The following is a 26,320-nucleotide window of genomic DNA, read 5'->3' as shown; positions in this document are numbered from 1 at the left end:
GCCCTTATAGAATATTGGAGATTCTTAATCCTGTTTCTTTCCGTTTGGACCTCCCTGCGTCCTTTTCCATTCATAACGTTTTTCATCGGTCGTTATTGCGCAGGTATGAGGTACCTGTTGTACCTTCAGTTGAGCCTCCTGCTCCGGTGTTGGTTGAGGGTGAGTTGGAGTACGTTGTGGAGAAAATTTTGGACTCTCGTGTTTCCAGACGGAGACTCCAGTATCTGGTCAACTGGAAGGGTTACGGCCAGGAGGATAATTCTTGGGTCAATGCATCTGATGTTCATGCTTCTGATCTTGTTCGTGCCTTCCATAGGGCTCATCCTGGTCGCCCTGGTGGATCTGGTGAGGGTTCGGTGCCCCCTCCTTGAGGGGGGGGGTACTGTTGTGAATTTGGATTCTGGGCTCCCCCGGTGGCCGCTTGTGGAATTGGACTTGTCATCCTCTTTCCTGTTTCACCTGGTTCCATCAGTAGTGGGTGTCGCTATTTAAGCTCATTTCTCTGGTGGTTTCTTGCCGGTCAACAATGTTATCTGATGCCTCTCAGTGCTTGTTCCTGCTTCTGACAACTACTAGATAAGTTGGACTTTTGTCCATGTTTCGTTTTGCCTATTTGTTCCAGTTCACAGCTGAAGTTTTGTTACTGTGTCTGGAAAGCTCTCGTTGATCAGGGATTACTACTCTGGCGTTATGAGTTAATGCCAGAGTTTAAGGTAATCTCTGGATGGTGTTTTGTTAGTGTTTTTTTGCTGACCATGAAAGTATACTATCTGTCTTCTGCTATCTAGTAAGCGGACCTCAAATTTGCTAAGACTATTTTCCTGCTGCGTTTGTTGTTTCATCTGAACTCACCGTCATTATATGTGGGGGGCTACTGTCTTCTTTGGAATATTTCTCTAGAGGTGAGCCAGGTCTTATATTTCCCTCTGCTAGCTATTTAGGTCTTAGGCCAGAGCTGGGCATCTAGCAATAAATAGGAAATGCTACCTGGCTATTTCTAGTTGCGCGGCAGGCTTAGTTCATGGTCAGTATAGTTCCATCTTCCGAGAGCTTGTCCCTCTATAGGCTTGCTATGATCTCTGCTTGCAGAGATCATGACAGTTGGGGCTAGGATTAGGGTTAGGGCTAAGGTTAGGGTTGGGGCTAGGGTTAAGGCTACAGTTAGGGTTGGGGCTAAAGTTAGGGTTAGGATTACATTTACGGTTGGGAATAGGTTTGGGATTAGGGGTGTGTCTGGGTTAGAGGTGTGGTTAGGGTTACCGTTGGGATTAGGGTTAGGGGTGTGTTTGCATTAGGGTTTCAGTCATAATTGGGGGGTTTCCACTGTTTAGGCACATCAGGGGCTCTCCAAACGCGACATGGCGTCCAATCTCAATTCCAGCCAATTCTGCGTTGAAAAAGTAAAACAGTGCTCCTTCCCTTTCCGAGCTCTCCCGTGTACCCACACAGGGGTTTACCCCAACATATGGGGTATCAGCGTACTCAGGACAAATTGGACAACAACTTTTGGGGTCCAAGTTCTCCTGTTACCCTTGGGAAAATACAAAACTGGGGGCTAAAATATAATTTTTGTGGGAAAAAAAAAAGACTTTTATTTTCACGGCTCTGCGTTATAAACTGTAGTGAAACACTTCGGAGCTCAACGTTCTCACAACACATCTAGATAAGTTCCTTGGGGGGTCTAGTTTCCAATATGGGGTCACTTATGGGGGGTTTCTACTGTTTAGGTACATTAGGGGCTCTGCAAACGCAATGTGACGCCTGCAGACCAATCCATCTAAGTCTGCATTCCAAATGATGCTCCTTCCCTTCCGAGCTCTGCCATGCGCTCAAATGGTGGATCCCCCCCACATATCAGGTATCAGCGTACTCAGGACAAATTGGACAACAATATTTAGGGTCCAATTTCTCCTGTTACCCTCGGAAAAATACAAAACTGGGGGCTAAAAAATAATTTTTGTGGGAAAATTTGTTTTATTTTTACAGCTCTGCATTATAAAACTTCTGTGAAGCCCTTGGTGGGTCAAAGTGCTCACCACACATCTAGATAAGTTCCTTAGGGGGTCTACTTTCCAAAATGGTGTCACTTGTGGGGGGTTTCAATGTTTAGGCACATCAGTGGCTCTCCAAACGCAACATGGCATCCCATCTCAATTCCTGTCAATTTTGCATTGAAAAGTCAAACGGAGCTCCTTCCCTTCAGAGCTCTCCCATGCACCCAAAGAGTGGTTTACCCCCACATTTGGGGTATCAGCGTACTCAGGACAAATTGTACAACAACGTTTGGGGTCCATTTTCTCCTGTTACCCTTGGTAAAATAAAACAAATTGGAGCTGAAGTAAATTTTTTGTAAAAAAAAGTTAAATGTTCATTTTTATTTAAACATTCCAAAAATTTCCTGTGAAACACTTGAAGGGTTAATAAACTTCTTGAATGTGGTTTTGAGCACCTTGAGGGGTGCAGTTTTTAGAATGGTGTCACACTTGGGTATTTCCTATCATATAGACCCCTCAAAATGACTTCAAATGAGATGTGGTCCCTAAAAAAAAAATGGTGTTGTAAAAATGAGAAATTGCTGGTCAACTTTTAACCCTTATAACTCCCTAACGAAAAAAAAAAATGTTGGTTCCAAAATTGTGCTGATGTAAAGTAGACATGTGGGAAATGTTACTTATTAAGTATTTTGTGTGACATATCTCTGATTTAATTGCATAAAAATTAAAAGTTGGAAAATTGCGAAATTTTCAAAATTTTCGCCAAATTTCCGTTTTTTTCATAAATAAACGCAGGTAATATCAAAGAAATTTTACCACTATCATGAAGTACAATATGTCACGAGAAAACAATGTCAGAATCACTGGGATCCGTTGAAGCGTTCCAGAGTTATAACCTCATAAAGGGACAGTGGTCAGAATTGTAAAAATTGGCCCGGTCCATAACGTGCAAACCACCCTTGGGGGTAAAGGGGTTAATCACTTTCTATTCCGCTGTTTAGGAGACAAAATGAACAAAAACCAGCAATTGAGGATTTCTTTCTTTTATGCTGTTCACTGCTTCGTAAAAGTGATCAGACAGCTTTATTCTTCGAGTCAGTATAACTACAGCCATAACACACTTAGGCTATGTGCACACGTTCAGGATTTCTTGCAGAAATTTCCTGAGCAAAACAGGACATTTTCTGCAAGAAATCCGCATGCGTTTTTATCGCGTTTTTGGTGCATTTTTTTGCGGATTTTTCCGGAGGTTGCCAATGCAGTAATATAGTGGGAACTCCGCACAAAAATTCACAAAATTAATGAACATGCTGCGTTTTTTTAGCGGAAAAAAATGCATCATGTGCTCAAAAATTGCGGAATGCATTCTAAATGATGCGATGCATAATGTATGCTTTTTTTTTTAGTTTTTATAGCGAAGAAACAAGAAAAAAAACGCGAAAAATCTGCAACGTGTGCACACAGCCTTACAGTATTTTTCAGACTATGAGACCGTGTACATTGATTTCCCAGCGCTGGGCTTGGGCGCATGCACAGATTTAGATTTTGGCTAAATCCCAGTAAGCTAAATTCGGACCACTATTTTAATAGTAATTTTTTTTTCTCTGTTTTCCTCCCTGAAATTTGAGATGCGCTTTATAGTCCGAAAAACACAGAGCTATATGAAAGCTTGTTTTTGGGGAAAGTAGACGTTTTCAGCTATACTCCTTCGATTTAAATACAGTCACAAAACAAGGGGGTTCGGAAACTCGAACATGTCACTCACGCACCCGCGATACTCATGAGTATACCAGGAGTACCCTAAGAAAACTCGAGTAACAAGCACTTGCGCTCATCACTAGTCCTGTGCCCTCACGATCATTAGGACTTCTCTGCAGGGTCATTTACGGGAAGCACCCAGAAAACTTGACATATGTCCAGAATGGATTAACATACTCAAACTGGTCCAGCAGTGTAGAAGTATGCTTAGGTGGTCTGTATATAATTAGGGGTTGGTAATGAGTGATTACAGTACACTGCAATCATCTCTGCAAACTCCTGTACTTTCTACAAAATGAATCTACTGCTCCTCAGACTTGCCGATTAACCCTTCGTCTGCTGTAAGAACTAGAGACTTATTTAGAGTCTCTGCACATTACACTGAAAACAGCTTTGCAAACGCCTATGGCTTCTACAACCTGCATGTACTTCCTGACCTGCTGTTTGACTCTTCATCCGCTGTGGGCATAAACTAGTATTTGGACTTCTTAACGTTACTCTGCAGCAATTCCTGGTGTACTTTACATCTTCAGCTTATGTGGTTGTCTACATCCGTGGCTCTTAAGCTTACAGCCCGTTTGCTTGCCATCCAGAATAGCCCCTTGTTTAGGTCCATGCTATTACCCAAGCATCATCCTCACATTACGGATTGGCCCTAACCTGCAGGTTACTAACCACACATGATGGTATGGTTTAAGGAGAAAACACCAAGATAATGATATTCTTTGTGCATGTGATGACTGTCATGTGGTTAAAACTGAAAATCTAAGATTTTGACCATTTATATTTTACATTGTCCCTGTGGAAGATGCACCAAACATGTCCTTCAATAGCAGCAGTGATGGTCATAGAACAATAAATAAATAATAAACAAGAACAATGTCCCGTTTCACTCATTGAAGTATCCCTGATCGGGGTCTTCCTGTACTATGCAGTATTCCTGCACGGGGGTCTGCGCACCATTCTCCCAACAGCTCCTCTCACAGGTGAAAATGAAAACTGTCCCAAACTCCAGCGCCAGATCTGTAGGATAAAGAAGCATCAGATGCACCATAGATTGTTAATATCGGACATAAGTGTCAGATTAGTCGATTGTGTTACCAGCATTGGATCCTTGCAGCATTGTCACCAGAGCGGGCATGAGCTGGAACTCGAAGACTCTCGGTGCTCCACAACGCAGACATGAAGGAGGCTGTGATGTCGCCTCTGGGGGGCTTATATATAGAGGGCTTCCATTCCATGAGTATCTGGAGAATAGCACAATAAACTGCATGATACAATATAACTTCATGTATATGGCCTATTGAAGTGAACTGTTAAATTACTGGTCTCCTATGAAAGCCCACATCCATCCGCACTGCACAATCGTGCCCTGTGGCAGAACACTGCGCTTCACCCTGAGAGCGGCCATGTTGGATTCCTATTAAATGCCTCAGTCACACTTGACAACTGGTTCCGATCGCAACAGTTTCCATTGTTCTCGGGTGCTGACCGTGTAATACAGATGGCACCCGCACTGTACATGTCATGATCTTAAAGGGATTCTTTAACCATCAGATAGGGATGAGCTAGACTAAGAAAAAGTCATCTCTATCAGATCATGGATGTTCCACGCTGCTGGTGGGGAGAAACACAGATCCAGTATGCAGAAAGCTAAAAACCGCAAACGTATTAGTTGGCGTGAATCGAGATTTTCATACTTCTTCCTTAGGTGTGGTTATGTCCTGAGGAAGCAGTATGAAAACGGCGAAACGCGTCTGCATGCTTACCCACCAGCAGCGCCGAACATCCACGTTTATCCCCTTTACTGGTCAGAGGAGCCATGGACCTGCAGCGGCTGTAATGATATGCCTTATAGTGTTATGCTTACCAGGTTAGAATAACTTTTAAACCTGGATAAGACCAGACCCCATTTTCCCCTTTTTTTTGCTCTTCAGCTAATTCAGATCAATATGCGATCGGTATAGGTGCGACTCCGGCGTCCCCACCAAGCAGTTGTCCTTCACTGTGACAAAACACTGTACAGGGCCGTTCTGTTCACCATGTAGCGGCCGATACAGAACGCTGTGGATCAGCTCCTACTCTCGTAGACAGAACCCATTCTGCAGTGGCAAGTACCCGCCGGATGGAGCTGAGCCGCGCAGCACGTCCCGCCCTCGGAACAACCCAACACGTCCATGTGTTATAGACAGAATTACCCAAACAACATTTTTAATTTAGGTTTTTTTAAGGATCCAAAATGAGGTAAAATTAAAACACACATACACTTTTCTCTCACCAACCTAAGGATTTGCTGATGGCACTTGGAGATCTTCTTCAAAAACTTGTGAAACACAACATCTCGCCTCGGCAGGTCGCACTTCTCATATTTCTCACCTTCTCCATCACCGCTGAAAAAGGAATTTACCACAAGGGTCAGGTGTACTGTAACCATGCCAACCAATATGGCCGCCAATATAGCTCCCACTCAGGTAGTCACTCAGCTTTCCTCAGCTCGGCATTATACCCCCACCCCTATAACAGAAGGTTGGATTGTGGCGCCCATCATTTCTTCTCACCTCTCAGGGTCCGCCATTTCCACAGCCTCCTCCCGCTTCTCGTAATCCTTAAGGAGACGGCGTGCATGATCCAGATCCGTGTCCCAGGCACAATCCTCCTCCTCTGCGACCGCTATGTAATAAGATCTGAAGACAGCATCCCCAGACTGTACGGTGTCTGACGTGTCGGTGAGGGAGAGGTCCTGGAGCTGTGCCGTCCAGTCTGTGGGCGCCGGTGCCGCCAGGCAGCAGGTGGCACGAGACGCATTGGGGGAGATTGTTGGTTCAGCCGCATCCAACCCCCAATCATCAGCGTCCTCACACCAGTCTGTAGCGGCCATCTTGTCTTCCTGTATAAAAACCAACGAACCTTGAACAAATAGGTCTTCATGTAAATACAGTTATATGAAAAAGTTTGGGCACCCTATTAATCTTAAGCTTAATGTTTTATAAAAATTGTTTTTTTTGCAACAGCTATTTCAGTTTCATATATCTAATAACTGTTGGACACAGTAATGTTTCTTCCTTGAAATGAGGTTTATTGTACTAACAGAAAATGTGCAATCTGCATTCAAACAAAATTTGACAGGTGCATAAGTATGGGCACCTCACCAGAAAAGTGACATTAATATTTAGTAGATCCTCCTTTTGCAAAAATAACAGCCTCTAGTCGCTTCCTGTAGCTTTTAATGAGTTTCTGGATCCTGGATGAAGGTATTTTTGACCATTCCTCTTTACAAAACAATTCCAGTTCAGTTAAGTTTGATGGTCGCCGAGCATGGACAGCCCTCTTGAAATGATCCCACAGATGTTCAATGATATTCAGGTCTGGGGACTGGGATGGCCATTCCAGAACAGTGTAATTGTTTCTTGCAAGTGTTTTGGATCATTGTCTTGCTGAAAGATCCATCCCCTGCGTAACTCATAAACATTATTGTCAAGAATCTGCTGATACTGAGAGGAATCCATGCGTCCCTCAACTTTAACAAGATTCCCGCTACCGGCATTAGCCACACAGCCCCAAAGCATGATGGAACCTCCACCAAATTTTACTGTGGGTAGCAAGTGTTTTTCTTGGAATGCTGTGTTTTTTGCCGCCATGCATAACGCCTTTTTGTATGACCAAACAACTCAATCTTGGTTTCATCAGTCCACAGGACCTTCTTCCAAAAAGAAATTGGCTTCTCCAAATGTGCTTTTGCATACCTCAGCCGACTCTGTTTGTGGCGTGCTTGCAGAAACGGCTTCTTTCGCATCACTCTCCCATACAGCTTCTCCTTGTGCAAAGTGCGTTGTATAGTTGACCGATGCACAGTGACACCATCTGCAGCAAGTTGATGCTGCAGATCTCTGGAGGTGGTCTGAGGATTGTCCTTGACTGATCTCACCATTCTTCTCTGCCTTTCTGATGTTTTTCTTGGCCTGCCACTTCTGGCCTTAACAAGAACTGTACCTGTGTTCTTCCATTTCCTTACTATGTTCCTCACAGTGGAAATCTCTTAGGCAGCTTTTTGTATTCTTCCCCTGAACAACTATGTTGAATAATCTTTGTTTTCAGATCATTTGACAGTTGTTTTGAGGAGCCCATGATGCCACTCTTCAGAGGAGATTCAAACAGGAGAACAACTTGCAAGTGGCCACTTTAAGTAGCTTTTCTCATGATTGCATACACCTGGCTATGAAGTTCAAAGCTCAATGAGGTTACAAAACTAAAAAAAGTGCTTTAGTAAGTCAGTAAAAAGTAGGTAGGAGTATTTAAAACAAGAAAATGATAAGGGTGCCCATACTTATGCACCTGTCAAATGTTTGAATGCAGATTGCACATTTTCTGTTAGTACCATAAACCTCATTTCAAGGCAGAAGCATTACTGTGTCCAACAGTTATTAGATATATGAAACTGAAATAGCTGTTGCAAAAAAAACTATTTTTATAAAACATTAAGCTTAAGATTAATAGGGGTGCCCAAACTTTTTCATATAACTGTATGTGGCGTGACATTCCTACTGATATACCTGCTTTGGGACGGCTTGTGTGACCGCTGGGTGATGGGTCTCGGGGCACTGCGATCGTAATGCCACCCAGCTGTAAAAAAAAAAAAAAAAAGACAATTTACATTTACAAGATTTAGGATCCTATGTTAAGCCTAAAAAAAATTGTAAACAAAAAAAAAAAAAACACCACACACACCAGGAGTCCAGCATTTCCGAGGTAAAAAAAAAAAATAGTATTAAAGGGGTTGCCTAGCCTTGAGCTACAAGTCTGCAGACACTATGACTGAAGACTTGCGAACCCTCACATGGCACACCCTTGGTACAGGGAGCAGTGGGCATGGGATTTGCATAATTGTGGTCACATGCCGACTAGACTTGTCCAGCGTTGCTTAATGCTAGTGTACTGAGCGAGCCGCACACGACTAGTCGGAATGTGGGTGGAAATATGTAAATCACATAATTGTGGTCACATGACCGCCCGCTCCCGGGGAACCCATACAAGTCTGCAGTCACTCTAAGGCTGGTAAACCCCTTTAAAAATAATTCAATCAGCACCAAAAATGCATAAGAAATGTTTTATTTTATTTCTTTAAATTCAGCAAAACAATTCTTAGAGCAGATTGCTAATGTATATTTGGTGTAGTCACCCGCAGAAAAAAAAGTATTGTTTACCAGTGTGTGAACATGTGTTTAAACTCTAAATTATCCATAAAGCACAACCAGATACGTTCAATCACAGAAACGCAATGCAATGCCCTACAGTACTATACCACTCCAGCAGGAGGCGACATTCTCAAGAACGAACAATGCCAGGCGGTGCCACTGCATTCAAGCTCTCATCAATACAATGGTCGGCGATCTCCGTTAGTCCCATAAATGGAGCGGCACCATGTGATTAGTCACTGATCACCCATAGAATGGACAGGTTATAATTCTAGAAACACCCTCAAAGGAGGTTGCCTGGCCTTAGTGACAATGACGGCATATTGTGAACCTTCACAGCACCCCCACTGCAAGGATTCTCCGGAGACGGGCGCCTAACCACAAGTATGTGATCACATGCCAACTAGACGTGCACAGCCTCGTTCAATACAAGTGAATTAAACCAGGTTGGAAACGTCTAGTCGGAGTGTGACCGGAAATGTTAATCTGTGGTAAATACCTAATCTACATTGGGCAGCATTAGACTGTGCAGTAAATGGGCACAGCCGCAGACAATTTACCTTTCAGCTTTCCCCCAACATGACTTTGTACTGCACGCGAACACATGGATTACACGATGGTAGTGTGAGCCCTCTAGGGGGCAGTACACCTGGACGATGTGACGGAGGACTGATGAACACAGAGGACATGTAGGGAAACCAAGCCTCAGCTGCGGCACGTGGTGCTGCGAAATATAAAAACAGGCAATGACTAAATCCCTTGAGCCGGAGGGTCCTTGAAGGGTGACACCAGACAGAGCTGCGTATTAAAGACAGACTTGATTTTACAGAAGGAAGGCTGTTTAAGTTGGAAAAACATGGGACCGTTACAGTAGGATGCGCAGAATTATGGGCGACACGGGCGTTCTCCTGTAAAATCAAAGCATTAATTGGTAATTTGGAAACAGTATCATGGACACCAATCAGAGAGGCAGTTTTTATCATCAGAGTCCTAGCAGTTTTTATCATCAGAGTCCTAGCAGTTTTCATCAGAGTCCTAGCAGTTTTCATCAGAGTCCTAGCAGTTTTCATCAGAGTTCTAGCAGTTTTCATCAGAGTCCTAGCAGTTTTCATCAGAGTCCTAGCAGTTTTCATCAGAGTTCTAGCAGTTTTCATCAGAGTCCTAGCAGTTATCATCAGAGTCCTAGCAGTTATCATCACCAGAGTCCTAGCAGCTTTTGTCTGCAGAAAGGGATGGAGATTTCCTCTAGCAAACAGATCCCATTATAGCAGTGCGGACGGCGATCAGAGCTCATCCCTCTCATTACTTCTACGGTATGATCAAACTAACCCCCCCCCCCGGCCAATCTTACCGGCAGACCGCCGATCTTGCTGACATCCCAGGATGAAGCCTTGCCTTCCAGTTCTGCATCTTTAAAGCCCAGCAGGACACGTTGCTCTTGAGAGGACGGCTGCGCCATCACTTTAGACAAGAAAGCACAGTCAATTTTGCAGAAAAAAAAGCAAGAAAATTAGAAAAAATTAAAACAAGCAGAGCTGCAGTGTAAAGCATGGGGGAGGGAAGTCGGGAAGTCTACGCTTTACACTTCAGCTAACCTAGGAGCAACGATTGAGTGAAATTTGCAGCAACCCAGCTGTTGGAGAACTACAACTCCCAGATCACACCCTTCGTGTATTACCAGCTCCTGCCTCGAGCTCCGGTTACCTGAAGCCCTAGGACGTCACAGTAACGTCACCCGGCGGCCACTACCCGAGGCCTCTCCATAATAACACGTGCTGCCTGTAGCAAGTCACACAAACACACAACAACCTAACCTGCTAATGACTACGTACACAACAGCCAATCACTAACAAGCTAGGATCAGCTGACCACTTTACAGCAGCGCAGCCAATCCGATTTAGCAGGAAGCGACCAACGACTGAGAGCCCGGCCTCTAGAAAAGTAGGCGGGGCGTTTCTTTAACACCTTTGCTGCCGGACAGATTTAGCTGCGATCATTCAGGTGCAAGGAAGGCTTTTTATTATTATTATTATTATTATTATTATTATTATTATTATAATACTTTTTTTTAGTTTTTTATTCACACCTTCCTGTTCTGGTCTGTGGGGGAAGATGCATGCACAAGGTTTCCCATCCATCACAGGCATGTAGGGTATACCAAACCGGATTGTCCACCTGGGGACATTTTTCTAACTTAATGCATGTATTTTGGGCTAAAATTATTTTTGCAATTGGATTTAATTTTTTTAAATGTAGAATTTGCCTTCTACAGCCTCTATGTTGCAATGCTCATTGCTGGCTGCAGGAGGAGTTAACTGAGAATCTGTCAGTGAGCTCCTTCTGATTTTTTTACTCTTTTCTGAGCTCTGATTTATGACCAGAGACCACATCAAAGCTGAATGCGCAGGGAAAGGGCTGTATAAATCGGCCCGCAATGCACAGACTGGCCGGCGGCTTCCCCGACCTGAGCGCGATAGCTTTATAGAGGTCTGTGCATCTGTCGGGGGAGCCGCCAGCCAGTCCGTGTATCAATGTGATTGGGCGGTTTCTTTTTTTTATTGTTGCTAAATGTAGCAACTCACATAAAAGAAACCCAAACAGGAAGCACGGTGTCGGTGTGTGCTTGTGTTGCAATGGCGTCCACCGTCACGTATCACTTGGGGGCGCTGTGGGGCACTCTCAGCATTCAGCACATACAGGGCTGTTTTTGGTTTCGGATTTCTTGTTCTTCATGCAGTTTCCTGTTCTCTTTGGCAGATGAAGTGTTAAGTGGGTGTGGGGAAGCCGCGATGTCACAGGCCGGGGTGTGAGCTGCACCAGATTTCGGAAGAGCTGACATTCTGCTGGATTTGGGAAAACAGGTAAATAATGGCAGTTTGGACACGGTGTGATGGTGGCGGGGTCAGGTTGCTGACCAGGGGGGGCGCTCTTGTTACAACATTATCGTCTTAGTAGGGTAGACCAGACGAGACACCAAAACCTGAAGACGTAACGTGTTCACCTGTACTAGAAGCATAGAGTACAGGGGCGACAGTAACCCTGACCGGTGTGAGGAGCCATGCTGTGCACCGAGTACGGAGACTGGTACCAAGACCTACCGTAAGGGTTATATCTGTGACAGCCGGTGCCCACAGGCCACACCGTCAGAGGCAGGAGCACACCGAAACAGTCAGGTCGTGAACCAGCGGCAGCAGAGGCTGAAGTCCAAAGCTGGATAAGCTCAGGACAGTTGTCAGGCAGCTGCTGGTATCTGGCAGAACAAAAAAATTAGATCCTTCTGTATATATTCCCCACCGTCACTTTAGATTTTAAAGGGAACCTGTCACCACGTTTTTGGAAGATGGGATAAAAATAGCGTTAAATAGGGGCAGAGGTGGGCGTTACATTAGTGTGTTTGTTATGCGTTTATTACCCACCTAAGTTGCCGAAATACCTTTGCAAAGTCTCCGTTTTCGCCTGTCAATCAGGCTGGTCTGGTCAAAAGGGCGTGTTGTCTTCCCCCAGATTTTGCGTAGTTTTCCGTTGGTGGCGTAGTGGTGTGCGCATGCCCAAGGTCCCGAATCCTCTGCCAGGGGATGTAAAAGAGCGCGCTGTTCGTTTTCATTGGTGATCGGTGGGCGCGGCCATCTTCCTTTGGCCGCGCGTGCGCAGAAGCGGCGCTCTGCTGGCCGCGGCTTCAGGAAAATGGCCGCCGCGATATCCATCTGCGCACGCGCGGCATCCCGCGGCCATTTTCCTGAAGCCGCGGCCAGCAGAGCGCCGCTTCTGCGCACGCGCGGCCAAAGGAAGATGGCCGCGCCCACCGATCACCAATGAAAACGAACAGCGCGCTCTTTTAAATCCCCTGGCAGAGGATTCGGGACCTTGGGCATGCGCACACCACTACGCCACCAACGGAAAACTACGCAAAATCTGGGGGAAGACAACGCCCTTTTGACCAGACCAGCCTGATTGACAGGCGAAAACGGAGACTTTGCAAAGGTATTTCGGCAACTTAGGTGGGTAATAAACGCATAACAAACACACTAATGTAATGCCCACCTCTGCCCCTATTTAACGCTATTTTTATCCCATCTTCCAAAAACGTGGTGACAGGTTCCCTTTAAGCATACGGCCTCATTCACACGTTAGTTTTTTTCACAAACAAGAAAAAATGACAGAGTTTCATCAGAGATTTATCGGAGTTTCATCAGAGCTTTATCGAAGCTTTATCAGAGCTTTATCAGAGTTTCATCATAGCTTCATCAGTTTCAGCAGAGTTTCATGAGAGCTTTATCAGAGTTTCATCAGAGCTTTATTGAAGCTTTATCAGAGTTTCATCAGTGATTTCGGTGATAGTCTCATCAGAGCTTCATCAGTTTCAGCAGAGTTTCACGAGAGCTTTAGCAAAGCTTTATCAGAGAATCATCAGAGCTTTATCAGAGTTCATCAGTTTCAGTAGAGTTTCATGAGAGCTTTATCAGAGTTTCATCTGTTACGTCTTACAGACGTCATCAGAGATTTATCAGGCCATGTGCACACGCTGCGGATTCCATTGCGGAATTTTCCGCAGCGGATTTGAAAAACCCGCAGTGAAAAACCGCTGCGGTTTTTACTGCGGATTTATCGCGGTTTCCTCTGCGGGTTTTCACCTGCAGATTTCTATTGGAGCAGGTGCAAACCCGCAGCGGAATCCGCACAAAGAATTGACATGCTGTGGAAAATAAACCGCTGCGTTTCCGCGTGTTTTTTTCCGCAGCATGTGCACTGCGGATTTGGTTTCCCATAGGTTTACATTGTACTGTAAACTCATGGGAAACCGCTGCGGATCCGCAGCAAAATCCGCAGCGTGTGCACATACCCTTAGAGTTTCATCAAAGCTTTATCAGAGCTTTATCAGAGTTTCATCAGTTTATCGTCGTTTCATCAGAGCTTTATTGAAGCTTTATTGGAGCTTTATCAGTTTCATGAGTTTCAGCAGAGTTTCATGAGAGCTTTATCAGAATTTCATCAAAGTTTTATCAGTTTCATCAGAGTATTATCAGCGTTGTATCAGTGCTTCATCAGAGCTTTATCAGAGCTTTATCAGAGTTTTGTCAGAGCTTTATCAAAGTTTAGTCCGAGTTTCATCAATTTTTCTTGTACATAAAAACTAATAAAAAAATTCTCCATCTTTTCTTACCTATTAGGCCGGCCTCACACTCAGCGTATGTAAATACGGTCCGTTTTTTACGGCCGTAATACGCAGAAAAGTCCCCAAAATAGTGGTCCGTATGTCATCCGTAGGCAGGGTGTGTCAGCGTATTTTGCGCATGGTATCCTCCGTATGTAATCCGTATGGCATCCGTACTGCGATATTTTCTCGCAGGCTTGCAAAACCGACATCTAATGGATTTATGTGCTCAAATGTTCAGTAAAACATATATACAGTGTATATATATATATATATATATATATATATATATATATATATATATATATATATATATATATATATATATATGTCATTGAGACACATATATATATATTCTGTATTTATATTTAATTCAGCGCGATATATGTGAAAAGCCGGTAATTCAATTGCCGGCTTTTCATTTCTCCTTCCCAAACCCGACAGGATATGAGACATGGTTTACATACAGTAAACCATCTCATATCCCCTTTTTTTTGCATATTCCACACTACTAATGTTAGTAGTGTGTATGTGCAAAATTTGGGCGCTGTAGCTGCTAAAATAAAGGGTTAAATGGCGGAAAAAATTGGCGTGGGCTCCCACGCAATTTTCTCCGCCAGAGTGGTAAAGCCAGTGACTGAGGGCAGATATTAATAGCCTAGAGAGGGTCCATGGTTATTGGCCCCCCCTGGCTATAAACATCTGCCCCCAGCCACCCCAGAAAAATGCGCCTATTCTGGCACTTGGCCACTCTCTTCCCACTCCCGTGTAGCGGTGGGATATGGGGTAATGAAGGGTTAATGTCACCTTGCTATTGTAAGGTGACATTAACCCTTCATTACCCCATATCCCACCGCTACACGGGAGTGGGAAGAGAGAGGCCAAGTGCCAGAATAGGCGCATCTTCCAGATGTGCCTTTTCTGGGGTGGCTGGGGGCAGGTGTTTGTAGCCAGGGGGGGCCAATAACCATGGACCCTCTCCTGGCTATTAATATCTGCCCTCAGTCACTGGCTTTACCACTCTGGCGGAGAAAATTGCGCGGGAGCCCACGCCAATTTTTTCCGCCATTTAACCCTTTATTTTAGCAGCTACAGCGCCCAAATTTTGCACATACACACTACTAACATTAGTAGTGTGGAATATGCAAAAAAAAAGGGGATATGAGATGGTTTACTGTATGTAAACCATGTCTCATATCCTGTCGGGTTTGTGAAGGAGAAATGAAAAGCCGGCAATTGAATTACCGGCTTTTCACTAACACCGCTGCGTATTTCTCGCAAGTCACACTGCTGGTCCGTGTGGAATCCGTATTTTTCTCGCCCCCATAGACTTTCATTGGTGATTTTTTTGCGCAATACGGTGACAAACGCAGCATGCTGTGATTTTCTACGGCCGTACAAGACCGTATAATACGGATGCGTAATATACGGCAGATAGGAGCTGGGCCATAGAGATTCATTGTGCCGTGTGTTATGCGTATTTTACGGACGTAGTTTATGCGCTCATACGTCCGTAAAACTCGCTAGTGTGAGGCTTGCCTTAGTCTGTGAAAATTGGACAACACGCATGTGGCTTCCTAGTGCTGTCCCATTGTTTCACAGACCCGTAATTGCATTGCTGATTTTGATCTGACACCCGGATCAAAATATGACATGTCTTGTTGATTTTTCGGGGACCACTCGGGGTCATTCACAGACATCTGAATCATCCATTCACTATTCTAGGTACGAGTGCATTGCATGTTAGGATGCGATACTAACTACAGCCTGTCGACAAGTGTGGTGCTGTTTTCAGAAGAAGCCATGTTTTCATAACCCTGTATAATCCCTTTAAGAGGAACACTGGTGACTGTTCCGAACTGACCAGAATTCTGCATAAAATGTACATAATTGTGTATAGTTTTGTGTATTTGTTTCCTCCTTTTGCTTTTACCTTCGAGTCTTTGCACTGTTGTTGGGTATTTGTACCTTGACGTTGCGCTTTATTTTCTACACCTTGTGTTCTTTTGAATATCAATCTGACTCATTTTACAGGAATTTCACGTTTGCAGAAGAGTCGTGCAGACTTAATTGTTCCTCATGTTGATAATACAATTGGAAAAAGACAAATGTTTAATAAACTTAAAAAAAATATTTACTATAACTGGGGTTGCCCGTGACTCCAGAGGTGTCGATAAGGGCGAAACGTCAATGATAAAGCTGGAGATTCCTCAGGTGCACGTGGGTGACATTTTGCAGTGAAGGACAATAATTCCGACTCATCTGTGGGAGGAAAGAAGGATTGGGATACTGGAAATTCAATGCACATTCTTTTTTTTTTTTAATAAAGGCAGATAATTCCTGAATCATCATATTCCATAGCGCTTTACAGACATCATCATCCCTGCCCCCATTGGGGCTCGCAATCTGCATTCCCTATCAGTAGGTCTTTGGAATGTGGGAGGAAACCTGAAAATCCGGAAGAAACTCACGCAAACACGGGGAGAACATAAAAACTCCATGCAGCTGTTGTCTTTGCTGGGATTTAAACCCAGGACTCCAGTGCTGCAAAGATACACTGTTAACCTCTGAGCCACCAAAAGAAGAGTCTGAGATCAGTTTTGTCCTCTCTCCATGCTGAAACACAGAGACAGTCATCTCTGGACTTTGGCAACTTTTTAACCTACCGTATATACGACCAGCACTCCTTGCACAGACAATAATTTCCTCCTTTGCTGATCCTCCCATTACAACTGATTAGGAGATTTCCCAGAAGCACAACCACTCCCTGAGTGCAGGTGTGTCTTCTCGTAAGATATATGTCACAATACATATATGCCTTAAGCTAAAGGGGTATTCCCATCTCCAAGATCCTATCCCAATATGTAGTAGGTGTAATAATAATAATATTCGCAAATACCTCCAATTAGAAATGTAGTATAGTTCTTCTGATTCGCTGTCTCTTACCCCATGTGCAGGGCAGTGCAGTATCTTAGGCATCCATGGTTATGACCACTCATGTAGTGACAGATAGTTGTTAGTGGTAGTAACCATTGATACCTAAGGTAGTGCAATGATCTGCTCATGGGGTAAGAGACACAGCAAATCAGAAGAACTATACTACATTTATAATTAGAGTTCTACATATTGGGATAGGATCTTGGAGATGGGAACGCCCCTTTTAGGCTAAGCTTACAGTTTTGTCTTAGTGGATAGTAATCTTGCAGTCAATAAACATGAAAGAGGGCATAAAAGACTTTAAAAGGACCTGTCACTTGCCACAAATTTGTCATCTTTATTTTATCAGGTTTAAATGCTGCTGTTCTCCTGAATCTGGAGTAGTTTTTTCTTTTTTTTCCTGCTCCTCTCTGTTCCGGAGATATGGCCCTCTCTTCCTGTATATATATTTAGGCTTGTCATCTAAGGGGGCGTGGACTTGACCTCTTCTCTGTGGGAGTCTTCTCAAGAACTCCGCCCACTTTGATAAATGACGAGATTTACATACAGAGAAGATGGGGTCATATCTCAGGAATGGAGAGGCGCAGAAACAAAAGAAAAACAGCGCCGGATTCAGGAGAAGCTCTGCATTTAAACCTGTTGAAAAAAAAATACATATTTATGACAAGGGGTAGATCCCCTTTAACTTGGCCATAGACATGAGATAGCTGTCAGTTGAACTTTAGTTCAGAAGACACCTATCTCTCCCAACTTTTCCATATACCTGAACAAACAGCTTGTCCAGTGCTCATGTTTTTAAGTCGAAGGAGAGGAGAAAACCGCTGATAATCACTTATTATATGGACTTTTCTACCTTGAAAACAAAAACGATCAAGTAATTAAATTCTGATTGGCTAATCTTTGTCTCTCAATATCATCTGAAGTTCTGATGTCCATGAACTTTGGAGATATGGTCCTGTTTTTTTTTTTAATGGCTTGGCATCGTCTTCCAGACATGGTAGACATTGGTATTGCATACTGTACAGGAATCTGATGTTCCTTGAATAATAGGGCCCTTTGAGAATCAAACATTGACATTGATCACTTGGCTTGACCTTGGCGTCAAGTAACAAGGACTGATTGATAAGTGACCCAGAAATAACCATCTACATGATGGACTTGTTTTTGCTTTGAACACCCCCTGCTGCAGTTATCTAATTTAAACACTATATAAATGCCCAGAGCATAATAAATAGGACCAAAACTCAAACTGATATATGTCAACACAAAATGGATCCAGAGAACCACAACTGAGTATAATCCAAATGAATTTTATTACAAAAAATCAAACAAACAATAAACAAAACAATAAAAAGAGAACCACAGATGCCAATAATAGGACACAACATGCCCAGCACACCAGATGAATAATACTATAAATATAAGTACCATAACAATGCCATATAAAGTGCATAAGAACAGGCTAGACACTAGTCTGTGCAACTGTTTTATAATAAATAATTGACACTTCACTAAATCCCACTTGAATGGGTAAAGTGCATAGTGCATAAGAGGCCAAGATGGACCATGGGAATGCAAAGGGTAATTAAACCAAAAAAGGCATGATGTACTTACAGAATAAACCTGGGTGCTGGTGGCCAGTTGGTCCCTGCCGCCCCAACGCACGTTTCGTCGAGACTTCTTCAGGAGGCGTGCATTGGGGAGGGGGTTCCAACTATTTAAACGCACACTGACCAATCAGACTGAATAATTCCTGATTACTACAACATTGTAAACCATACCGTGGGTGCACAGCCCACTGCCGCTTACATCACGTCCGGTATTGACGGCGCATGCGCCGCCTCCATGGCTACCACCAAGGGCCATCACGGGAGCGGCCATGGAGCGCAAACACAGAGCGTCGTCATGGAGACGGCGCCCACGTGCAGCGCGCCGGGTGCCGCCCACATAATGACCCGGCGCTACAGAAGTGGCGCACGCGCACACCGGACATGAGGTGATCTTGGCCAGGAAGGCTCAGGATGTGTAAGTGCTAAAGAAAAACAGGGAGCGCGTACTACATAATAGTAGCAGTAAGCGCATACTAAGTAATAACAGTTGACACTAAATATAAATGTTAAACAGTGCTAGAAATACAAATATTGCAATATGACAGTGATTGTCAGGTAAACCAAGCCTGACACTCAATACACAGTGTAAATATTACATAGCAATGAACAATATATATTAAACAGTAGAAAAATATGTTTAAAAACATAAAACAATAATAATAAATATGCATATATACAAATAAGTGCATAGGAAATGAAATTGAATAATCTATGTTGTGCAACATAAATAATATAACATATCAAAACTACAGTGCAATAACACATATGGTGAAAAATTCAGCAATATTGTTCCCTCCGGCATTATGAAATAGGCTTTTCTCCAGCACGGCCGTTCACAATTTCAAAGTACAAGGCAGTATATACAAGGCGGAAACCAATAGGTCAGCACTAAAATATTAAAAACAAAGCAGAGAATAAGCATACAGTAAAAAGTACAATAGATATAGACAAATGAATAAAAAACCCCACCCCCATAAAAAACGTGAATGATGTCTCAAAGAAATGATCCAAACCCAAATCCCTCATTTAGGCCGCCGGGAGCCACTGTATTAAGTCGGTATATCCAGCGGCTCTCCACCCTAGCCAGGGCTCTAAATAGATCTCCACCTCGTGGGCCCAAAGAAACCTGGTCAATGGCCTTAATTTTAAGTTTGTTGGCATTACACTCATGATGTAGGAAAAAATGGCGAGGCAGCGTCTTTAGAGAGCTCAAATCTTTGCACGTTTTGGCCTTTTCTATATCACGCACATGCTCTCTTGTCCTGATTTTCAACTCACGGGTAGTCATCCCGATATAAACCTTATTGCATGGACACTGTGCGTGATAGATTACGCCTTTAGAGGCGCATGTGAGTCTATGACGGATTTTAAAACATCGGCCACCCTGGAGATTAGAGAACTCTTTGCTCTTAACATGATTCTGACAGCCCTTACAGAATGTACAAGGGAAGAAGCCATATATAGAATCACTTGCTCCGTTGACCTTGTCCCTACCTGGAGAATAGTGGCTTTGAACTAACAAATCTCGAAGATTATCAGATCTCTTGGCTGTAATTGATGGCCTATCAGGTAAAATAGTATTCAAGATAGGGTCAGACCGCAGAATACCCCAATGTTTGTTGATAATTCCAACAAACTCCTTCCACTGACTGTTAAATGGGGTGATAAGTCTCACCTGCTTGTCGTCTTTATCTTTGGATGAAGTTCGATATAAGAGATCATTGCGAGGAGTTGAACACGCTCTTTTATAACCCCGACGGATTTGTCGATGGCTATAGCCACGTTCTCTGAAGCGACAATATAAATCACGGGCCTGATTCTGGAATTTTTCCTGACTGGAGCAAATACGCTTGATTCGCAAATGTTGTCCAATTGGGATACCATTAATGGTAGACTGACGGTGTGAAGAGCATCTCGATGTTGGTATTTCTGAACAGGGATTGATTGAAACTAATGTATACCGGAAACCTACTGCTACCAACACCTTGCTCCATGCAAGCTCTTCACACCGTCAGTCTACCATTAATGGTATCCCAATTGGACAACATTTGCGAATCAAGCGTATTTGCTCCAGTCAGGAAAAATTCCAGAATCAGGCCCGTGATTTATATTGTCGCTTCAGAGAACGTGGCTATAGCCATCAACAAATCCGTCGGGGTTATAAAAGAGCGTGTTCAACTCCTCGCAATGATCTCTTATATCGAACTTCATCCAAAGATAAAGACGACAAGCAGGTGAGACTTATCACCCCATTTAACAGTCAGTGGAAGGAGTTTGTTGGAATTATCAACAAACATTGGGGTATTCTGCGGTCTGACCCTATCTTGAATACTATTTTACCTGATAGGCCATCAATTACAGCCAAGAGATCTGATAATCTTCGAGATTTGTTAGTTCAAAGCCACTATTCTCCAGGTAGGGACAAGGTCAAAGGAGCAAGTGATTCTATATATGGCTTCTTCCCTTGTACATTCTGTAAGGGCTGTCAGAATCATGTTAAGAGCAAAGAGTTCTCTAATCTCCAGGGTGGCCGATGTTTTAAAATCCGTCATAGACTCACATGCGCCTCTAAAGGCGTAATCTATCACGCACAGTGTCCATGCAATAAGGTTTATATTGGGATGACTACCCGTGAGTTGAAAATCAGGACAAGAGAGCATGTGCGTGATATAGAAAAGGCCAAAACGTGCAAAGCTTTGAGCTCTCTAAAGACGCTGCCTCGCCATTTTTTCCTACATCATGAGTGTAATGCCAACAAACTTAAAATTAAGGCCATTGACCAGGTTTCTTTGGGCCCACGAGGTGGAGATCTATTTAGAGCCCTGGCTAGGGTGGAGAGCCGCTGGATATACCGACTTAATACAGTGGCTCCCGGCGGCCTAAATGAGGGATTTGGGTTTGGATCATTTCTTTGAGACATCATTCACGTTTTTTATGGGGGTGGGGTTTTTTATTTATTTGTCTATATCTATTGTACTTTTTACTGTATGCTTATTCTCTGCTTTGTTTTTAATATTTTAGTGCTGACCTATTGGTTTCCGCCTTGTATATACTGCCTTGTACTTTGAAATTGTGAACGGCCGTGCTGGAGAAAAGCCTATTTCATAATGCCGGAGGGAACAATATTGCTGAATTTTTCACCATATGTGTTATTGCACTGTAGTTTTGATATGTTATATTATTTATGTTGCACAACATAGATTATTCAATTTCATTTCCTATGCACTTATTTGTATATATGCATATTTATTATTATTGTTTTATGTTTTTAAACATATTTTTCTACTGTTTAATATATATTGTTCATTGCTATGTAATATTTACACTGTGTATTGAGTGTCAGGCTTGGTTTACCTGACAATCACTGTCATATTGCAATATTTGTATTTCTAGCACTGTTTAACATTTATATTTAGTGTCAACTGTTATTACTTAGTATGCGCTTACTGCTACTATTATGTAGTACGCGCTCCCTGTTTTTCTTTAGCACTTACACATCCTGAGCCTTCCTGGCCAAGATCACCTCATGTCCGGTGTGCGCGTGCGCCACTTCTGTAGCGCCGGGTCATTATGTGGGCGGCACCCGGCGCGCTGCACGTGGGCGCCGTCTCCATGACGGCGCTCTGTGTTTGCGCTCCATGGCCGCTCCCGTGATGGCCCTTGTTGGTAGCCATGGAGGCGGCGCATGCGCCGTCAATACCGGACGTGATGTAAGCGGCAGTGGGCTGTGCACCCACGGTATGGTTTACAATGTTGTAGTAATCAGGAATTATTCAGTCTGATTGGTCAGTGTGCGTTTAAATAGTTGGAACCCCCTCCCCAATGCACGCCTCCTGAAGAAGTCTCGACGAAACGTGCGTTGGGGCGGCAGGGACCAACTGGCCACCAGCACCCAGGTTTATTCTGTAAGTACATCATGCCTTTTTTGGTTTAATTACCCTTTGCATTCCCATGGTCCATCTTGGCCTCTTATGCACTATGCACTTTACCCATTCAAGTGGGATTTAGTGAAGTGTCAATTATTTATTATAAAACAGTTGCACAGACTAGTGTCTAGCCTGTTCTTATGCACTTTATATGGCATTGTTATGGTACTTATATTTATAGTATTATTCATCTGGAGTGCTGGGAATGTTGTGTCCTATTATTGGCATCTGTGGTTCTCTTTTTATTGTTTTGTTTATTGTTTGTTTGATTTTTTGTAATAAAATTCATTTGGATTATACTCAGTTGCAGTTATCTAATGTATGATGTTAAGCAAACATGTCCGGTGTAGTAGTGGTGGTGAATAGTAGCTGTGGTTTCGAAGTACAAGGTAAATACTAGGTAATTTAGGTTGTGAGATGACACAGGCTAATTCTAGGTATTTAACGGAGAGACTTCCTTGTGTGATGGTTCACTGCAAAATTTAACTCGTCCACTTCTAGACAGCGTTCTGCACTAGTGAGCCTGAAGAAACATGATCCTCCAGAGCCACAAGTTTTCCTTTCTTTACCAACAAACAATTAGGGTAAAGGCCCCGTCTCACTAAGCGATTTACCAACGATCACGACCAGCGATACGACCTGGCCGTGATCGTTGGTAAGTCGCTGTGTGGTCGCTGGGGAGCTGTCACACAGACCGCTCTCCCCAGCGACCAACGATCAGGGGAACGACTTCGGCATCGTTGAAACTGTCTTCAACGATGCCGAAGTCCCCCTGCAGCACCCGGGTAACCAGGGTAAACATCGGGTTACTAAGCGCAGGGCCGCGCTTAGTAACCCGATGTTTACCCTGGTTACCAAAAAAAACAAACAGTACATACTCGCCTTTCGGTGTCCAGGTCCCTTGCCGTCTGCTTCCTGCTCTCACTGACTGCCGGCCGTACAGTGAGAAGTGAGAGCACAGCAGTGACGTCACCGCTGCGCTCTGCTCTCACTGTACGGCCGGATCTCAGTCAGAGCAGGAAGCAGACGGCAAGGGACACCGAAAGGCGAGTATGTACTGTTTGTTTTTTTTGGTAACCAGGGTAAACATCGGGTTACTAAGCGCGGCCCTGCGCTTAGTAACCGGATGTTTACCCTGGTTACCCGGGTGCTGCAGGGGGACTTCGGCATCGTTGAAGACAGTTTCAACGATGCCGAAGTCGTTCCCCTGATCGTTGGTCGCTGGGGAGAGCGGTCTGTGTGACAGCTCCCCAGCGACCACACAGCGACTTACCAACGATCACGGCCAGGTCGTATCGCTGGTCGTGATCGTTGGTAAATCGCTTAGTGAGACGGGGCCTTTAAGTCTCCACGTTCAGGATTGCATCAGGATTTGGTCAGGATTTTCCATCAGTTTTTGTAAGCCAAAACCAGGAGTGGAACAATCAGAGGAAAAGTATAATAGAAACATATGCTCCACTTCTGTATTCATCACCCACTCCTGGTTTTGACTTACAAAAACTGATGGAAAATCCTGACCAAATCCTGATGCAATCCTGAACGTGGAGACTTACCCTTACATTGCAAAAACTGGTTTACCTCTTGGCTAAGAATGTGCTTCTTCTTTACTCCGCTGCCTTTGGAAAGTGAGCACAAATATGGCTTTAGTAGGAAAAAGGGAGAGAGGGGTGGAAGAGACGTTAGCTCACGGCAGATATGTAAAATTTAGGGTCAGAGAAAAGATATGTAAATTTTACAAAAAAGTAATAGTGGTGCCCAAGGATGGGCTTGCAGCCATAAAGTTGTCACCAGTCACGGATCAAAAAGTGACCAGGCTCCTTCTATCTTCTCTCCCTAATGCCTGCGGTAGTGACCCTATTCCCTCACATCTTCTTCAGTCCCTTTCACCGGCTGCCACCACTCACCTAACTAAAATATTTAATCTCTCTTTCATACCTGGTATCTTTCTTTTCTCATTTAAACATGCCATCATACATCCATTACTTAAAAAAATCTAACTACAGACCTGTCTCTAATCTTTCCTTCATCTCTAAACTCCTAGAACGCTTGGTCCACTCCTGTCTCATCTGCTATCTCTCTGATCACTCTCTTCTTTACCCTTTACAATCCGGTTTCCGCTCCTTACACTCTACCGAAACTGCCCTCACTAAAGTCTCTAATGATCTACTAACAGCTAAATCTAATGGTCACTACTCCCTGCTGATTCTCCTGGATCTCTCCGCGGCATTCTACACTGTGAATCACCAGCTCCTCCTCACTATGCCCCACTCTATTGGCCTCAGGCACACCACACTCTCCTGGTTCTCCTCCTATCTCTCTGACCGCTCCTTCACTGTGTCTTTTGCCGGCTCCTCTTCTTCTCCCCTTCCCCTTATTGTCCGGGGTTCCTGAGGACCAGTCCTAGGCCCCCTCCTCTTCTCTTTGTATACTGACCCTACTGGACAAATAATCAGTAGATTTGGTTTTCAGTACCATCTCTATGCTAATGACGCCCAGCCAGGGGCGTAACTACCGTGGTCGCAGCGGTCGCCGCTGCGACCGGGCCTGGCGGGTCAGGGGCCCGGCAGGACAGAGCAGTGGCGTATCCGGGGGGGGGGGGCGGCCGGGGCATGTGCCCCGGGCGCAGCCGACGGGGGCGCCAGCGGGCCGCCTGATGATGCGGCGGTCCAAGGAGGGGGTTGGCAGGGCCAGGGAGCGGGGGCTGTCTAATTATACTCACCTACTCCTGGCGCGGTCTCTGCAGGTCCCTGGCTGCCCAGCGCCCCGGCTTCTTCCTGTACTGAGCGGTCACATGGTACCGCTCATTACAGTAATGAATATGCGGCTCCACCTCCCATAGGGGCGGAGCCGCATATCCATTACTGTAATGAGCGGTAACGGTGACCGCTCAGTACAGAGAGAAGCAGAAGCGCCGGGGAAACAGGGACTGCACCGCGCCAGGAGCAGGTGAGTATAACCGGGAGGGGAGCGCTGCGTGATAGTCACCTCTCCTCGTTCCAGCCGCCGCTCCGTCTTCTGCAGTGACGCTGAGGACAGAGGGCGCAATGACGTAGTTAGTGCGCGCCCTCTGTCTGACCGTTAGTGCAGAGGAGGTGGAAAATGGAGCAGCGAATGGAACGAGGAGCGGTGAATATTGAAAGTGCTGGGGGCCTGAGCGACGGAGAGGTGAGTATGTGATTTTTTTTTTTCATCGCAGCAACAGCAAATGGGGCAAGTGTCATTATGGGGCCATAACGTTTGTGCAGCACTATATGGGGGCCATAATGTTTGTGCAGCACTATATGGGGGCCATAACGTTTGTGCAGCACTATATGGGGGCCATAACGTTTGTGGAGCACTATATGGGGGCCTGTTATGATCCCTAGTGGCTGAGGATCACAAATAGATCAGCAAGTGATTAAACTAAGGACAAGCTCTAGGGAGATGGTAACTGGACTGATCGCAAATCTGAACCTATCCAAAACAACTAGAGGTAGCCGGTGAACGTGCCTAAAAAATTCCTAGACGTCTCGAGCCAGCCTGAGGAACTAGCTACCCCTAAAGAGAAAGAAAGACCTCGCTTGCCTCCAGAGAAATAATCCCCAAAGATATAGAAGCCCCCAACAAATATTAACGGTGAAGTAAGAAGAAGGCACATACATAGGGATGAAATCAGATTCAGCAAAAGAGGCCCACTAGTACTAGAAAGCAGAAAATAGAGCAGGGGTCTATGCGATCAATAAAAAACCCTTACAAAATATCCATCCTGAGA

At 44.4% G+C, this 26,320-nt stretch overlaps 2 protein-coding genes across 5 annotated transcripts in view; one reads left to right on the top strand and one right to left on the bottom strand.

The window, feature by feature from the left end:
• Nucleotides 1-2,426: 2,426 nt before the first annotated feature.
• On the bottom strand, nt 2,427-12,065 carry PDCD2L (programmed cell death 2 like). Of its 4 annotated transcripts, none has more exons than XM_077288312.1 (8): nt 12,043-12,065; nt 10,296-10,405; nt 9,505-9,668; nt 8,303-8,372; nt 6,311-6,639; nt 6,035-6,142; nt 4,854-4,999; nt 2,427-4,775 (listed from the first exon to the last, which is right to left on the bottom strand). In XM_077288312.1, exons 2-8 carry the CDS (start codon nt 10,401-10,403, stop codon nt 4,642-4,644), a joined length of 1,059 nt encoding a protein of 352 aa, XP_077144427.1. In that variant the 5' UTR covers nt 10,404-10,405; nt 12,043-12,065; the 3' UTR covers nt 2,427-4,641. The 4 variants fall into 4 exon arrangements, with proteins under 4 accessions (XP_077144427.1, XP_077144424.1, XP_077144426.1 ...); XM_077288309.1 differs by lacking the exon at nt 12,043-12,065 and adding an exon at nt 10,649-10,806; XM_077288311.1 differs by lacking the exon at nt 12,043-12,065 and adding an exon at nt 10,623-10,743.
• The window catches only part of TRADD (TNFRSF1A associated via death domain), a 26,943-nt gene continuing 12,324 nt past the window's right edge, over nt 11,702-26,320 (top strand). Inside the window, exon 1 of the mRNA XM_077288314.1 lies at nt 11,702-11,805. The gene's annotated coding sequence lies outside the window, so the exon portion shown is untranslated. The remainder of the gene's footprint in view (nt 11,806-26,320) is intronic.

Source organism: Ranitomeya variabilis, chromosome 2 (assembly GCF_051348905.1).
Source record: "Ranitomeya variabilis isolate aRanVar5 chromosome 2, aRanVar5.hap1, whole genome shotgun sequence".
NCBI lineage: Eukaryota > Metazoa > Chordata > Amphibia > Anura > Dendrobatidae > Ranitomeya > Ranitomeya variabilis.
The sequence above is the reverse complement of the archived record's forward strand: the minus strand, read 5'-3'. Positions and strand labels throughout refer to the sequence as shown.